The sequence below is a fragment of the Triticum urartu genome, chromosome 3A (genome assembly GCF_056163025.1).
Source record: "Triticum urartu cultivar PI428250 chromosome 3A, HENAU_Tu73, whole genome shotgun sequence".
Taxonomy (NCBI): domain Eukaryota; kingdom Viridiplantae; phylum Streptophyta; class Magnoliopsida; order Poales; family Poaceae; genus Triticum; species Triticum urartu.
Genome location: NC_141875.1, coordinates 661,957,773 through 661,975,918, shown reverse-complemented (window position 1 = coordinate 661,975,918; position 18,146 = coordinate 661,957,773). Strand labels below are relative to the sequence as shown.

The following is an 18,146-nucleotide window of genomic DNA, read 5'->3' as shown; positions in this document are numbered from 1 at the left end:
CAAGTGATTCATATGATCAGTTATAAAGTTGCAAAATTCCACAAGATGATATTAGTCAAAAACAAAAAATATCTAATAAATGATTAGGGGGTGGCCAGGAGTAAGAAAATTTGGAGTGGACATAGTCATGGAGGAGAAGTGCTCGCAGATCATAAATGGAATAGAGTAGATTAAGATAATATCAACTTAGTTTGCAACTTCTTATTTCTCTTTGTGAGAATAAAACTTTGCAACAGTTGATTCAATATGCAAGGGAAATTTGTTACATCATGTGATATACTGTTGCGTGAAGGCTATCTGTGATCCACATTTTGCGAGTACTTCAACTGTCACCTGTGCTTGCACTTTTACATGGCAACCTTGCCAGTTGCCGCTGCTGAAACCAACCCAAAAAACGTAGGAGCACATTTTTTTTAATGAGAATGCTATATTAAATAGTTTGGATGAAGTAATGAAGTCCCTTATTTCGAGTATTAGGACAGCTCAAGACGTGCTTAAATTCGTATCAACTATCAAGTATGATAAACGCGTTTTGTGCAAGGGTCAGCATTCCAGCTGGTATTAATTAAGATGCAGAATGATTGGCAACTAGATTCAGAAATCAGAAGAGATTGCTTTGAATATGCACCTCCAAATGGGCCAAGTTCATTATTGCCTTCACAACATACAATCTCCAGTTTGGTAGTACCCATTGAAAGGATCACACGGAATATACCAAATACAATCATTTATTAAACTAACTGTGAATAATTTCAACCAATTATGAATAACAGTACCGGAGATCCGTGCAATACCTATCTCAGAAGGTTGCATAGTGGAAAAGAGATCATAAACTGCTGCATATGGAACTGGAAAACAGTACCGGAGAAGCTAATAATAATGCAATTGCCAACTTGCTTCGCCTTAGTATAAGATGCAGCACGTAATGCGAGCAAGCTATGCAAATAACACTGAAGTCATACATTTTTGTGTGTACTAGTATAATTTAACTGTATTAATTCAACTTTAAGTATGACCCTAGCTAAGAGTTAATATCATTTCGACTTGCTAATTTGAGAAAAGGAAAACAACTAATCCCTTTGTTCACAAATATACGATGCTCTTGACTTTTTGGCGATTCAGATGTACATAGACATGTTTTAGTGTGTCTGTCCACTCATATAAGATGCTCTTAACTTTTTGCCATTCGGATGTGCATAGACATGTTTTAGTGTGTCTGTCCACTCATTTCAGTCCTAATGTAATCCATATTAAAATATCCCAAACATCCTATATTTATAAGGGAGGGAGACAGGGAGTATTAAATTTCAAGGGTTAATTATCCTTTTGCCCTCAGTGGTGTCCATGTGCTCAGTTTTGCCCTCAGATGCGAATTGTGCTCAGTTTTGCCCCTAGTCCGTGCGCACCGACTCGTTTCGTGAACTCTGCCGTCTCCGTCAGGTTAACCTTTTGACCCGGCCCTTACAGGTGGGACCAGGCGACAGAAACGGCCAATTTTATTCAGACCGTTGCACGCGTGGCTTGTGGGACCCAGCAGAGAGCCGTTGAGCAGAGAGCCGTTGGCAGGTGTGCTATATAAGCGGGCGACAGCGGCGGTGACCACGGCGACAGAGAGCACGGCAGTGACCACGGCGAGAGAGAGAGCACGGCGGCGGGAAGCTAGCTGTGGAGGGCGCGGCGGTGGGAAGCTAGCAGTGGAGGGCGCGGCGGCGTTGAGATCCCTTCGGCTCCGAGCTCCATGTCTTCCTCAAGCTCCCGCGCCACCTCGCGGATGCAGAGCCGGGCGCGTGTGGACATGCCTGTCTTCGTCTGTCCGCGGTGCCGGGCGGGCGTTGATCGGAGGGTTTCTCAGACACCGAGGAACCAGAATCGTCCATTCTACGTGTGCAGCGAGAATAGGGTAAGAATCGGGGCAATTGCACCATTTTCGTGGTCGGGATCTTTGAGCAATGGGTTGATCTGTTTGGTGTTCATGCAGGTGACATGCTTCTTTCTTTGGGTCGATGCTCTGGCCAAGACTCTGATGAATGAACTGCAAGAAGAGCATGAAGAATGGTTGCGCATGCTGCCACGAACGGCAGTGGCCACACCACGAGCTCCGAAAGAAGGGATGGAGGGCGAAGCACGCACTGACAGAGAGCTAGCTGTTGAGCTTAGGATGTTGAAGAAGAAGGTTAGGAAGCTTGAAGATCAAGCACTACCAATACCCATTTGCAAATACTTTTGGGCATTTGTAGGTATGGTAATCGCACTGGTTGTAATGTTGAAAATGTATGGAAAGGCATGAATTATGGAGGAATTTGTAATCTTGAAATTGTTTGAGAAATCCACCTAGTTTAAATGTTGGTTAAAGTTGTTTAAAGGTTGTTTAAATGTTGAAACAAAAAGAGAAGAAGTGACCAACATTTAAATATGTTGGAAAAAAGAGAAGAAATTAGGAATTCAGAAACTTTTGATCAATGAAATGTAGCTCTCTGCTCTGCCTTTCTGTCCAAAAAAAAGGTTGCTCTTGGGCCAAATTCAGAGTGTAGAGCCAAGTGCAGGCTAGACTAATGGGCCAACTGCATCCAATTAGGCCCATTCGGGGGTTCTCTTGCGTATTTTTCTGTTTTCTATTCTGATTTAATTTAGGCAGTAAATCATAATGCTGGAACTTTTTGTGGAAGCTAATTGAATTATTCCGGAGCCAAACAATTTGTTGGGGAACGTTGCAGAAAACAAAAAAATTCCTACTCGTTTCACCAAGATCCATCTAGGAGTTCATCTAGCAACGAGTGATCGGATGCATCTACATACCTTTGTAGATCGCGAGCGGAAGCGTTCAATGAACGGTGATGATGTAGTCAAACACGACGTGATCCAAATCACCGATGACCAAGCGCCGAACGGACGGCACCTCCGCGTTCAACACACGTACGGAATGGATGGCGTCTCCTCCTTTCTTGATCCAGCAAGGGGGAAGGAGAGGTTGATGAAGATCCAGCAGCACGACGGCGTGGTGGTGGATGCAGGGCGTCACAGTAGCAGGGCTTCGCCTATACTACGAGAGAGATGTAACAGGGGAGAGAGGGAGGCGCCAGGGGCTGGTCTGTCAAGTCCCTCCTCTCCCCCACTATATATAGGAGGGCCAAGGGGGGGTGGTGCGCCAGCCTAGGAGATCCAATCTCCTAGGTGCGGCAGCCAAGGGGACGTTTCCCTCCCCCCAAGGCACCTAGAGGTGCCTTCCACCATTGGGACTCTTCCCTTAAGTGGAACCCTAGGCGCATGGGCTTTTGGGGCTGGTGCCCTTGGCCCATCTAGGCCAAGGCGCACCCCCTACAGCCCATGTTGCCCCCCGGGACAGGTGGCCCCACCCGGTGGGCCCCCGGGACCCCTTCGGTGGTCCCGGTACAATACCGATAACCCCGAAACTTGTCCTGATGGCCGAAACAGCACTTCCTATATATAATTCTTTACCTCCGGACCATTCCGGAACTCCTCGTGACGTCCGGGATCTCATCCGGGACTCCGAACAACATTCGGGTTACTGCATATACATATCTTCACAACCCTAGCGTCACCGAACCTTAAGTGTGTAGACCCTACGGGTTCGGGAGACAAGCAGACATGACCGAGACGACTCTCCGGTCAATAACCAACAGCGGGATCTGGATACCCATGTTGGCTCCCACATGCTCCACGATGATCTCATCGGATGAACCACGATGTCGAGGATTTAATCAACCCCGTATACAATTCCCTTTGTCAATCGGTATGTTACTTGCCCGAGACTCGATCGTTGGTATCCCAATACCTTGTTCAGTCTCGTTACCGGCAAGTCACTTTACTCGTACCGTAATGCATGATCCCGTGATCAACCACTTGGTCACCTTGAGCTCATAATGATGATGCATTACCGAGTGGGCCCAGTGATACCTCTCCGTTATATGGAGTGACAAATCCCAGTCTCGATCCGTGTCAACCCAACAGACACTTTCGGAAATACCTGTAGTGCACCTTTATAGTCACCCAGTTACGTTGTGACGTTTGATACACCCAAAGCACTCTTACAGTATCCGGGAGTTACACGATCTCATGGTCAAAGGAAAAGATACTTGACATTGGAAAAGCTCTAGCAAACGAACTACACGATCTTGTGCTATGCTTAGGATTAGGTCTTGTCCATCACATCATTCTCCTAATGATGTGATCCCGTTATCAATGACATCCAATGTCCATAGCCAGGAAACCATGACTATCTGTTGATCAACGAGCTAGTCAACTAGAGGCTTACTAGGGACATATTATGGTCTATGTATTCACACGTGTATTACGATTTCCGGATAATACAGTTATAGCATGAATAAAGACAATTATCATGATCAAAGAAATATAATAATAATACTTTTATTATTGCCTCTAGGGCATATTTCCAACAGTCTCCCACTTGCACTAGAGTCAATAATCTAGTTACATTGTGATGAATCGAACACCCATGGAATTCTGGTGTTGATCATGTTTTGCCCTAGGGAGAGGTTTAGTCAACGGATCTGCTATATTCAGGTCCGTATGTACTTTACAAATCTCTATGTCTCCATCTTGAACATTTTCACGAATGGAGTTGAAGCGACGCTTGATGTGCCTTGTCTTCTTGTGAAACCTGGGCTCCTTGGCAAGTGCAATAGCTCCAGCGTTGTCACAAAAGAGTTTGATTGGCCCCGACGCATTGGGTATGACTCCTAGGTCGGTGATGAACTCCTTCACCCATATTGCTTCATGTGCTGCCTCCGAGGCTGCCATGTACTCCGCTTCACATGTAGATCCCGCCACGACGCTCTGTTTGCAGCTGCACCAGCTCACTGCTCCACCATTCAACATATACACGTATCCGGTTTGTGACTTAGAGTCATCCAGATCTGTGTCGAAGCTAGCGTCGACGTGACCCTTTACGGCGAGCTCTTCGTCACCTCCATAAACGAGAAACATTTCCTTAGTCCTTTTCAGGTACTTCAGGATATTCTTGACCGTTGTTCAGTGTTCCTTGCCGGGATTACTTTGGTACCTTCCTACCAAACTTACGGCAAGGTTTACATCAGGTCTGGTACACAGCATGGCATACATAATAGAACCTATGGCTGAGGCATAGGGGATGACACTCATCTCTTCTATATCTTCTGCCGTGGTCGGGCATTGAGCCAAGCTCAATCTCACACCTTGCAAAACAGGCAAGAACCCTTTCTTGGACTGATCCATTTTGAACTTCTTCAAAATCTTATCAAGGTATGTGCTTTGTGAAAGACCTATGAGGCGTCTTGATCTATCTCTATAGATCTTGATGCCTAATATATAAGCAGCTTCTCCAAGGTCCTTCATTGAAAAACTCTTATTCAAGTAGGCCTTGATGCTGTCCAAGAGTTCTATATCATTTCCCATCAAAAGTATGTCATCTACATATAGTATGAGAAATGCTACAGAGCTCCCACTCACTTTCTTGTAAACGCAGGCTTCTCCATAAGTTTGCGTAAACCCAAACGCTTTGATCATCTCATCAAAGCGAATGTTCCAACTCCGAGATGCTTGCACCAGCCCATAAATCGAGCGTTGGAGCTTGCACACCTTGTTAGCATTCTTAGGATCGACAAAACCTTCTGGCTGCATCATATACAATTCTTCCTTAAGGAAACCATTAAGGAATGCCGTTTTGACGTCCATTTGCCATATTTCATAATCGTAGAATGCGGCAATTGCTAACATGATTCGGACGGACTTCAGCTTCGCCACCGGTGAGAAAGTCTCATCGTAGTCAACCCCTTGAACTTGTCGATAACCCTTAGCGACAAGCCTAGCTTTATAGATGGTCACATTACCATCCGCGTCTGTCTTCTTCTTAAAGATCCATTTATTTTCTATGGCTCGCCGTTCAACGGGCAAGTCAGTCAAAGTCCATACTTCGTTTTCATACATGGATCCTATCTCGGATTTCATGGCTTCTATCCATTTGTTGGAATCCGGGCCCGCCATCGCTTCTTCATAGTTCGAAGGTTCACCGTTGTCTAACAACATGATTTCCAAGATAGGGTTGCCGTACCACTCTGGTGCGGAACGTGTCCTTGTGGACCTTCGAATTTCAGTAGGAGCTTGATCAGAAGTATCTTGATCATCATGAATAACTTCCTCTCTAGTCGGTGCAGGCACCTCAGGAACATTTTCTTGAGTTGCGCCATTTACCGGTTCAAGAGGCAATACTTCATCAAGTTCTACTTTCCTCCCACTTACTTCTTTCGAGAGAAACTCTTTCTCTAGAAAGGATCCATTCCTGGCAACAAAGATCTTGCCTTCGGATCTGAGGTAGAAGGTATACCCGGCAGTTTCTTTAGGGTATCCTATGAAGATGCATTTTTCCGACTTGGGTTCGAGCTTTTCAGGTTGAAGTTTCTTGACATAAGCATCGCATCCCCAAACTTTTAGAAACGACAGCTTAGGTTTCTTCCCAAACCATAATTCATACGGTGTCGTCTCAACGGATTTCGACGGAGCCCTATTTAAAGTGAATGCGGCAGTCTCTAAAGCATAGCCCCAAAAAGATAGCGGTAAATCGGTAAGAGACATCATAGATCGCACCATATCTAATAGAGTGCGATTACGACGTTCGGACACACCGTTACGCTGAGGTGTTCCAGGCGGCGTGAGTTGTGAAACTATTCCACATTTTCTTAAGTGTGTGCCAAATTCGTGACTCAAGTATTCTCCTCCACGATCTGATCGTAGAAACTTGATTTTCCTGTCACGTTGATTTTCAACCTCATTCTGAAATCCCTTGAACTTTTCAAAGGTTTCAGACTTGTGTTTCATTAAGTAGACATACCCATATCTACTCAAGTCATCAGTGAGGGTGAGAACATAACGATAGCCACCGCGAGCCTCAACACTCATTGGACCGCATACATCAGTATGTATGATTTCCAATAAGTTGGTTGCTCGCTCCATTGTTCCTGAGAACGGAGTCTTGGTCATTTTTCCCATGAGGCATGGTTCGCACGTGTCAAATGATTCATAATCAAGAGACTCTAAAAGTCCATCTGCATGGAGTTTCTTCATGCGTTTGACACCTATGTGACCAAGGCGGCAGTGCCACAAGTATGTGGGACTATCATTATCAACCTTACATCTTTTGGTACTCACACTATGAACATGTGTAGTAATACGCTCGAGATTCATTAAGAATAAACCATTGACTATCGGAGCATGACCATAAAACATATCTCTCATATAAATAGAACAACCATTATTCTCGGATTTAAATGAGTAGCCATCTCGTATTAAACGAGATCCTGATACAATGTTCATGCTCAAACATGGCACTAAATAACAATTATTGAGGTTTATAACTAATCCCGTAGGTAAATGTAGAGGTAGCGTGCCGACGGCGATCACATCGACCTTGGAACCATTCCCGACGCGCATCGTCACCTCGTCCTTTGCCAGTTTCCGTTTATTCCGCAGCTCCTGCTGTGAGTTACAAATATGAGCAACGGCACCGGTATCAAATACCCAGGAGTTACTACGAGTACTGGTAAGGTACACATCAATTACATGTATATCAAATATACCTTTGGTGTTGCCGGCCTTCTTGTCCGCTAAGTATTTGGGGCAGTTCCGCTTCCAGTGACCCTTCCCTTTGCAATAAAAGCACTCTGTCTCAGGCTTGGGTCCATTCTTTGACTTCTTCCCGACAGCTTGCTTGCCGGGCGCAGCAACTTCCTTGCCGTCCTTCTTGAAGTTCTTTTTACCCTTGCCCTTCTTGAACTTAGTGGTTTTATTCATCATCAACACTTGATGTTCCTTCTTGACTTCTACCTCTGCTGATTTCAGCATAGAAAATACTTCAGGAATGGTCTTTACCATCCCCTGCATATTGAAGTTCATCACAAAGCTCTTGTAGCTTGGTGGAAGCAACTGGAGGATTCTGTCAATGACCGCGTCATCCGGGAGATTAACTCCCAGCTGAGTCAAGCGGTTATGTAACCCAGACATAGTGAGTATGTGCTCACTGACAGAACTATTTTCCTCCATCTTACAGCTGAAGAACTTATCGGAGACTTCATATCTCTCGATCCAGGCATGAGCTTGAAAAACCATTTTTAGCTCTTCGAACATCTCATATGCTCCATGTCTCTCAAAACGCTTTTGGAGCCCCGGCTCTAAGCTGTAAAGCATGCCGCACTGAACGAGGGAGTAGTCATCAGTACGTGTCTGCCAAGCGTTCATAGCGTCTTGGTTCTGTGGGACGGGTGGATCACCTAGCGGTGCTTGTAGGACATAATCTTTCTTGGCAGCTATGAGGATGATCCTCAGGTTCCGGACCCAGTCCGTATAGTTGCTGCCATCGTCTTTCAGCTTGGTTTTCTCTAGGAACGCGTTGAAATTGAATACAACGTTGGCCATTTGATCTACAAGACATATTGTAAAGATTTTAGACTAAGTTCATGATAATTAAGTTCATCTAATCAAATTATTAATGAACTCCCACTCAGATTAGACATCCCTCTAGTCATCTAAGTGTTACACGATCCGAGTCGACTAAGCCGTGTCCGATTAACACGTGAGACGGACTAGTCATCGTCGGTGAACATCTTCATGTTGATCGTATCTTCCATACGACTCGTGTTCGACCTTTCGGTCTCTGTGTTCCGAGGCCATGTCTGTACATGCTAGGCTCGTCAAGTTAACCCTAAGTGTTTTTTGCATGTGTAAAACTGTCTTACACCCGTTGTATGTGAACGTAAGGATCTATCACACCCGATTAACACGTGGTGCTTCGAAACGACGAACTGTAGCAACGGTGCACAGTTAGGGGAGAACACTTCTTGAAATTGTTGTAAGGGATCATCTTATTTACTACCGTCGTTCTAAGTAAACAAGATGCAAAACATGATAAACATCACATGCAATCAAATAATAATAGTGACATGATATGGCCAATATCACATGGCTCCTTTGATCTCCATCTTGGGGCTCCATGATCATCTTGTCACCGTCATACTCATCGACATGTAAGTTGTGATTCCTTGTACAATAGCATGAACATCTCATACATCACATATAGATCATTCATCATTTATCACAACTTTGGCCATATCATATCACAAAGCACTTGCTGCAAAAACAAGTTAGACGTCCTCTAATTGTTGTTGCAGGTTTTACGTGGCTGAAGTAGGGTTCTAACAAGAACGTTTTCTTACCTACGTGAAAGCCACAACGTGATTTGTCAATCTTCTATTTACCCTTCATAAGGACCCTGTTCATCGAATCAGCTCCAACTAAAGTAGGAGAGACAGACACCCGCCAGCCACCTTATGCAACTTGTGCATGTTTGTCGGTGGAACCGGTCTCACGTAAGCATACGTGTAAGGTTGGTCCGGGCCGCTTCATCCCACAATTCCGTTGAAGCAAGATAAGACTAGTAGCGGCAAGAAAGTTGACAACATCAACGCCCACAACAAATTGTGTTCTACTCGTGCAAGAGAACTACGCATAGACCTAGCTCATGATGCCACTGTTGGGGAACGTTGCAGAAAACAAAAATTTTCCTACTCGTTTCACCAAGATCCATCTAGGAGTTCATCTAGCAACGAGTGATCGGATGCATCTACATACCTTTGTAGATCGCGAGCGGAAGCGTTCAATGAACGATGATGATGTAGTCGAACACGACGTGATCCAAATCACCGATGACCAAGCGCCGAACGGACGGCACCTCCGCGTTCAACACACGTACGGAACGGATGACGTCTCCTCCTTTCTTGATCCAGAAAGGGGGAAGGAGAGGTTGATGAAGATCCAGCAGCACGACGGCGTGGTGGTGGATGCAGGGCGTCACAGTAGCAGGGCTTCGCCTATACTACGAGAGAGAGAGAGATGTAACAGGGGAGAGAGGGAGGCGCCAGGGGCTGGTCTGTCAAGTCCCTCCTCTCCCCCACTATATATAGGAGGGCCAAGGGGGGGTGGTGCGCCAGCCTAGGAGATCCAATCTCCTAGGTGCGGCAGCCAAGGGGAGGTTTCCCTCCCCCCCAAGGCACCTAGAGGTGCCTTCCACCATTGGGACTCTTCCCTTAAGTGGAACCCTAGGCGCATGGGCTTTTGGGGCTGGTGCCCTTGGCCCATCTAGGCCAAGGCGCACCCCCTACAGCCCATGTTGCCCCCCGGGACAGGTGGCCCCACCCGGTGGGCCCCCGGGACCCCTCCGGTGGTCCCGGTACAATACCGATAACCCCAAAACTTGTCCCGATGGCCGAAACAGCACTTCCTATATATAATTCTTTACCTCCGGACCATTCCGGAACTCCTCGTGACGTCCGGGATCTCATCCGGGACTCCGAACAACATTCGGGTTACTGCATATACATATCTTCACAACCCTAGCGTCACCGAACCTTAAGTGTGTAGACCCTACGGGTTCGGGAGACAAGCAGACATGACCGAGACGACTCTCCGGTCAATAACCAACAGCGGGATCTGGATACCCATGTTGGCTCCCACATGCTCCACGATGATCTCATCGGATGAACCACGATGTCGAGGATTTAATCAACCCCGTATACAATTCCCTTTGTCAATCGGTATGTTACTTGCCCGAGACTCGATCGTTGGTATCCCAATACCTTGTTCAGTCTCGTTACCGGCAAGTCACTTTACTCGTACCGTAATGCATGATCCCGTGATCAACCACTTGGTCACCTTGAGCTCATAATGATGATGCATTACCGAGTGGGCCCAGTGATACCTCTCCGTTATATGGAGTGACAAATCCCAGTCTCGATCCGTGTCAACCCAACAGACACTTTTGGAAATACCTGTAGTGCACCTTTATAGTCACCCAGTTACGTTGTGACGTTTGATACACCCAAAGCACTCTTACGGTATCCGGGAGTTACACGATCTCATGGTCAAAGGAAAAGATACTTGACATTGGAAAAGCTCTAGCAAACGAACTACACGATCTTGTGCTATGCTTAGGATTAGGTCTTGTCCATCACATCATTCTCCTAATGATGTGATCCCGTTATCAATGACATCCAATGTCCATAGCCAGGAAACCATGACTATCTGTTGATCAACAAGCTAGTCAACTAGAGGCTTACTAGGGACATATTATGGTCTATGTATTCACACGTGTATTACGATTTCCGGATAATACAGTTATAGCATGAATAAAGACAATTATCATGATCAAAGAAATATAATAATAATACTTTTATTATTGCCTCTAGGGCATATTTCCAACACAATTAAAGTTAGAAATTTTTTGGAGCTGTTAATTAATCCAATTCAAATACACCGTGATTTAAATCAAAGACCAAAATGTCATGGAAAATGTGCCTCAGCTCTGGTAGAGGTTTACGCCAGGTGCCAAAATAAATGAACAATTTTTAAGGGCATTACATTGAGAAAAACATAATTTGTCTAAAAAATGAAGGGTGGAAAATGCACAAAAAATTGGTGCGGCTGGGGACTCAAACCCAGGACCGCGTGGGTTTGTGGTGTTTAGGGCTGCGCTGGTAATCGTTAGGACAGATGGCAAGACTTTGACATGGATAGGGAAGGAAGGTATACATAGTGAGATTTTGAATTTTTTTAAAAAAAAAATAGTGAGACCGTGAATGTTTGGACACGCGTGAGAGTGTTTTTCCATTGTTTTGCACTTAAATTTTGGAGGGTTGAAAGGTTGAAAATGTATGTTGCACTACCACATGATTTTGGTCAGAGTGGCACTTGGTCTAGGGATAGAGTGGCACTTGGTTTAGGATTTAAAGGGAATAAATTTGCATGTTAGTTCATGACTTTTTGTTTGAATGAAACAGAGGGCTTCTCACCCCCTCCGATTTTCATTAATGAAAACCACAAGTTCTCGAACTTCATGACTTGTTTAGGGAAGAAATGATATGTTTGGGCACGGACATTTTTTAACACACATAATAAACCCTAATAACTTAGATAAGATGGAACACACCGTACCATTGCAATAACTTAGATAAGTTCACAGTTCACAGACACATGACGAAACATGACACGACACGACACGACATAGAAAAGCAACAAAATAAAAAACGAAACATGACGAGCTTGACTCCGGGCTTGAACATCTTCATCTTGACCTTCTTCTTCCACCTTGGCCGCGCGCGCCCCTTGAACACCGTCTTAATCTTCACACCTCCTCCTCCTCGTCGTAGGGAAGGGAGTGCATCTGGCCTGGAGCGGGGAAGATGCGTTCGTAGTTGGTGTAGATGTTGTAGACGGTGAAGAAGATGGCCTCGCAGCCGCACCAAAAGACTTGGCCGAGGAGCTCGCGCGCGTCAAACGGGTTGGTGAAGGTGGCCGTGAGCAGTAGGAGGATGCCGCCGTGGTCACGAACCTCGTTGAGGGTGAACATCCTCGGCGAGCCCCGTGGGAGGTGGGCATAGCCGGCTCTGAGGAAGGCGCGGGTGAGTTCAACGGAACCCCTCCACCTTGAAATAGCCCACACACGGAGCTCCCTCTCCACGAGCACGCCCGATGGGTAGCGCAGCTCCGGCACGACAGGCGGACGGTTGAAGGTCGGCCCGTTGAACTGCATCTTCACTTGGTCTCGCTTGGGGAGGGCTCGGTCGCTTGGGTGTTTGAAGTTGGAGAGGATCGGATCTGGCTTGTGGGTGGGAGAGGAAGAGAGGCACCCCATTTATAGGCCTGTGCGTGGGAGAGGAAGAGAGAAAGGATGAGAACGGCACGTGTGTGAATCCGGACGCGTGTGTGTATCCGTTACGTTTTGCACAGTTAAATTTTTGCACAAAACGATGCATGGGACGCGTGCGTGCATCTGAATCACTGCATAGCTCTTTGACCGGGCGGTGCATGTGAATCGCTGCCCTGAACCACTGCACTGAACCACCTAGCTCGCCTCGCTAGCCTAGCTCACCTAGCGCGCCTCGCTCGCCTCGCTCGCCTCGCTCGCATGCATGCACGTCGCCGCCTCCCGTGCATGCAAACCCACGTCGCCGCCTCCATGCATGCAAGGCCTGGAAAGGCTGAGATGGGCTATTTACTGCGGTCTCAGGCCCAGAGCACGACGGCCCAACGGTCCATCCAGCGCGCCCGGTATTTGTTAAAAAAACAATGGGTCTCCCAGCCAATCAGATTGCATCTCGCGGATCGCCCCCCTCCTCCCCGCAGATTCCTTCTAGAAGGGTTAGATCGACGGCCCTTGATCGCCGCTAGGGTTAGATGAACGGTCCTTGTTTAGCGCTAGGGTTAGTGGGGTTTGGGAGGGGTTTGGAGCAGCCAAAGCTATGTTTGACCAGATTTCAAATGAGCATAATAAATCAAATAAAAATCAGAAAAATAAAAAACCTGCGCACATAGTCTTCTTATGTCATATACTAACGATTTAAGTTGATAAACAAGCTTTACATACATTTAAATGATAAGTTCATGTGTATTGTATGATATCTCGAGTATCTCAAACTCTCTTGTATGAAGTGAAGAGAAGTGTTTTGGGGAAATGAACATGAAAATTTCAGAAAACTAACCACAACTTCATTTTGGAGTGACTAAGAAGGATCCAGGCTTAGTTTTTCATTTTGATATTTTACACTTGTTTAAATCTTGGTCAAAGTTAAGTTTGACCAGAATTCAAATGAGCAAAACAAATTTAAAAAAAATCAAAAATGGAAAAACCAGCGCACATAGTCTGTACATATAGAATATATGTGTAGGAAAGTTATTTGGCTGATTTAGACAAGGTCAAATTTTTTTTTGCTTAGAAATGAGGCCGTTTACCCTACCTTTGGACCCCTCTTTTTAACACATTTTTCATGAAAATTTCAAAAAGCTCACCACAACTTCATTTTGGATTGACTAAGAAGTATCCAGGCTTAGTTTTTCATTTTGATGTTTTAGACTTGTTTAAATCTTGGTCAAAGTTAGGTTTGACCAGAATTTAAATGAGCAAAACAAAATTCAAAAAAATCAAAAAAGGAAAAACCATGTGCTCATTCAAACATCATGTCAAACATACTTCTAACATAGGTCCAACATCATCCAACAGAAATACAACATGTCAAGTGATAAATGTTTCATAATACAACATCATCCCTTATTCATAATGTTTCATAATTATTCATAGATAGCGTTGGGGCTTCTGTCTGTTCCTTGAGCTTTTTGCCATCACTTTGCTCCTCGTGCACCTTGTGCTCATTGTTTCTTCTCTTCTTCTCTTGGTTGTCGGTACGTTGCGCGTCTTCTTCAAACCTACCATAGAGCTGTGCAAAAAATAAACGGTAATGAGATCATGTCAAGTGATAGATGTACAGTAGTATTTGACCCTTGCAAGATTTACATACCTAGCAGAACTCACAACAACAGAAGGTTGGTCACCACTTGGAGCCTCACTTGGATCATCATTTGGAGCCTCACTTGGATCACCATGATCACCATTTAGAGCCTCACTTGGATCACCATTTGGAGCCTCACTTGAATCATTATTTGGAGGATATTTTGGATCATCGTCAAAATCATGCGGTTGTTGACCATCATCATTTGGAACCTTGTCAAAATCCTCATCTGATGCAACCGGTTGTTGACCATCATTTTCATCATCTGTTGAGGCAACCGGCTGCTGACCAACATTTTCATCGAAGCCTTCATCGAAAATCTCTCCGAACGCTGGATCTACTGTGTTATCACAATACTTAGCAAAATGACCAGACCCACCACACCTTGTGCACTTACGCTTCCTCGCTCCAAGTCCAGCTCCTTCGCTGCGAGGTCTGATTCGACTCTTCCTTGGTCTACCTGCTGCTCTCTTCAGAATTGGAGCACAAAGCTTGAATCCAGGGTCCACCATGTCCCATTGTTGTTTTCCCTCCATAGCAGGCAAGGCATAAGCATATGTGGCTTTGAACCTTGCAACAGAGTAGTAATCATGCACATACTGCTGTATGTTCCCTGCTGGACCTGGGAGAGAAGTGATGAAAAACAAGGCATGAATGCATGGCAACCCAGTTATCTGCCATTGCCTACAACTGCAAGTTCTAGCTTCTAAATCCACTGGATACCTCCATTCCCTCTTCTCTTTATCCAAATATGATATCTCTGTTGTGGTACCCGAGCAAAGAGTCATGTTCATTTCCAAGCCTGTTGTCTTCTGCTTCAGTTCATTCATCACGACAGGGATGATAATGTGGCCCATGAATTTTGCCTCGGCTATTCCTGTACGATAATGAAATTTCTGCATGTATTCTATCCTTATTCTGTCAAGAAAATCCACCACATAATGACCCTTTAGTTTCCGGATCATTGAGTTGAAAGACTCTGCTAGATTATTGTGCACATAGTCAACTTTGCTCACTTCACTGAATTGGCTTCTGGCCCATAACTTGGAGTGGTGTGTTTCCAAGTATTCTTTCACTTTGGGATTCATGTATAACTACCTCAAGTGGTAGTTGTGCTTCTTCACACTGCATGTCGAAGATGCTGGCCATAAATTGTCGGTATACACCTTTCCTTTGAATTTCTTCATGAAATTTGCAGCAAGGTGACGCATGTATTCCCTATGCTCTACTCCAGGGAACACATTATCCACGGCCACTTCTAAATCTTTGCAGGCATCTGTATGAATGACCAACCCATTGGGATGTGCAATAGCCCGGCGGAGATTATGCAAAAACCAAGTCCAGCTCTTCTCAGACTCTGTCTCCAGCACACCATAGGCAACTGGAAATACAAAACTATGTGCATCAACTACACAAGCTGCTACTAACTGTCCTTTAAACCTCCCTGTGAGAAAAGTGGCATCAATAGCCAAATAAGGCCTGCAGCCTGCCAAAAAACCCCGGCGACAAGCCTCAAAGCAGACAAAAACCCTCCTAAAGCATTCCTTGGTCTTTGTCACTCCCCTGAATGTGTACTCCATGGTGTGGTGATCAATATCTACAATACTACCTGGGCTTGTCCTCTCCACTTCACCTTTGAATGAATACAACAATTGAAAACTTTTCTGCCAGTTACCATAAATAGAATCCATAGCATGTTGTTTACCATTGAACAACCTCATGTATGGTAAATCTATCTTGAACTTATCTTTGATGTTCTTCTGCAATTCCTTTGGACCCACTTGCTGGTTTTCTTTCACCCACTTCTTTACTTCTTCTGCCACCCATCTTGACTTGGCTCTACTGATTGTATCCTTCCTAAGGGTTGATTCCTGGCATGTGTGCTTAAAAGGGTTCACTTTGACCTGAACATTAGTGCTATTCCGCATTTTAGATGCAAGCAACCTCCATGGACAACCTTCAGTCGGACAGTGCACTCTGTAACGTACTTGATCACTCTTGTCAACTTTGAAAGTACGTTCTACCTTGATGCAGTATGTCACAAGTGCATTTCTACACTCATTCATGGATGCAAAAACTGTACCTTCTTCCATATGAGGGTTCAAAGGGTCCCATTCAACAGCTGCAAGGTCTTCGTCCTCACCCATCGCGTCATCATCCACACAGACTGCATTGTGAGCCTCATCTTGATTTTCAGTCCGAGGTGCCCGTCGTAAATTCCGAATAACATCAGAATATAGCTTCTCTTCATCAACCCCAGAATTGTAGCCATCAGGCTCCACTTCAAGGGGGACCCTACTGCTGTTGCCCACACTTGTCGAGCCACCACGTCGTCGTGCACCAACTGAACTGTTCTGGCTAGAGATGCCATTACGACGACTTGGTTCTCCCCGAGATGTTGCACCCGCCATCCTAGGTCCAAATGCCTGCTCAAGCACATCAACTTGCAGTCTCACATGAAAATTATCTTTCTCTTTATGCCTAACAAACATGGTAGCTAACTCTTCATCATTACTAACTGTCACCCAATTCTTTTCCCCATCATAGTATTTGTATATCACTTCATCAAGCAAACCCCAAGGATATTGGCTACAAATTACCTCCCCAAATTGTCTGAAACTCCAATTACTAGCCATTGGCAACAGATAATCAAAACCTCCTTGGTATTTCTTCTTATCCTTTGCATCGAACATGTACCGGTCCCTTCTAATGTGCACCATGAAAGCAAACCGCAACTCCATCCTAACGGGCGAAAAACAGAGACGCAATCAGCACACTAATTGGGCAAACCTACTCGAATCGAGTGTTCAAATGCACAAGTAAGCTCAATCTAAACAAGAGGCGATACTTACCCCTCGGGAATCCAGTCGTGGATGCAGCGGATCTCCGGCCTGATGCCTGCCTCGCCAAATACTCCGGGGTCGCCGCTGCTCACCATTTCGCCCTAGGGTTCTTCCTCCTAGTTTAAATAGCTCCAGCAGCCCCCCACCTTTGAGCGTTCCGGCCGGGCGCACGGAAGGAGGCCGCGCCGCGGATCGAGCAGGTGGCGGGCGCCCCACCCGTGGCGTCGCAGGAAGGTGGTGGGCGTCACAGGTAGCCGTGGAGCATAGGCGCGGGGAGGTAGCGGCAGAGCAGGCCGTGCAGCTGGTGGCGGGGCAGGTGCTGGCCGCGGCGCAGGTGGCGGCGGCGGCGGCGCAGGACAGCCGACCGGGCGGGTGGGTTGCCAATGATTTGGGGATTTAGTTGCACGGGCCTACATGTCAGCTCCGGACCCACGTCCACGCGGTCCCACGTGTAAGCTCCGAACCCACAACCACTAACGCCGGCGGACGGAATGGACTCAAATATGGCCGTTTGGCCTCGTCATAGTTGCTGTGCTCGGACTAGGGGCAAAACTGAGGACAATTCGCATCTGAGGGCAAAACTGAGCACATGAACACCACTGAGGGCAAAAGGATAATTAACCCAAATTTCAATTGTACTGTACAAACAAAATGGATCGTAGCCCAGAACTACCGTACTTGACCATTTTGGTCTTTGTTTCAAAGATTATAGCATGCCAAACAGGTATTGGCCAAAACCAGTGCCTCAAGTTATACAATTTTTCAAACTTCTCTTCTGTGTCAATTCGTACAAAGAGAGTTAAGCATCTCCAGCAGCATACATCAAAACAGGTTTGTGATGGGCCCAAGGGTTGACTTGTGTCCGCAGATGCTTGATGTACCCCATTGGTCCAGACGGGTCCAGACATTTACAAGCACCCTCTAATACTAAAATTTTGATTGGCAGGTGAAAATCAGT

General features: G+C 45.7%; 1 protein-coding gene and 1 pseudogene across 1 annotated transcript; one reads left to right on the top strand and one right to left on the bottom strand.

Moving 5' to 3' along the window:
- The first annotated feature begins 263 nt into the window (after positions 1-263).
- On the top strand, positions 264-2,425 carry LOC147981172 (uncharacterized). The gene is made up of 2 exons (XM_087513867.1): positions 264-1,900; positions 1,979-2,425. Exons 1-2 carry the CDS (start codon positions 1,739-1,741, stop codon positions 2,285-2,287), a joined length of 471 nt encoding a protein of 156 aa, XP_087369993.1. The 5' UTR covers positions 264-1,738; the 3' UTR covers positions 2,288-2,425.
- A 13,517-nt stretch (positions 2,426-15,942) lies between these two features.
- On the bottom strand, positions 15,943-16,981 carry LOC147981171 (uncharacterized; annotated as a pseudogene).
- Between the last annotated feature and the right edge of the window lie 1,165 nt (positions 16,982-18,146).

Excerpts from the sequence above, each read along its gene's own strand:
- LOC147981172 (XM_087513867.1), top strand. The coding sequence starts at position 1,739 with ATGTCTTCCTCAAGCTCCCGCGCCACCTCGCGGATGCAGAGCCGGGCG. Across the intron at positions 1,901-1,978 it reads ACGTGTGCAGCGAGAATAGG|GTGACATGCTTCTTTCTTTG; the intron begins GTAAGAATCGGG and ends GTGTTCATGCAG.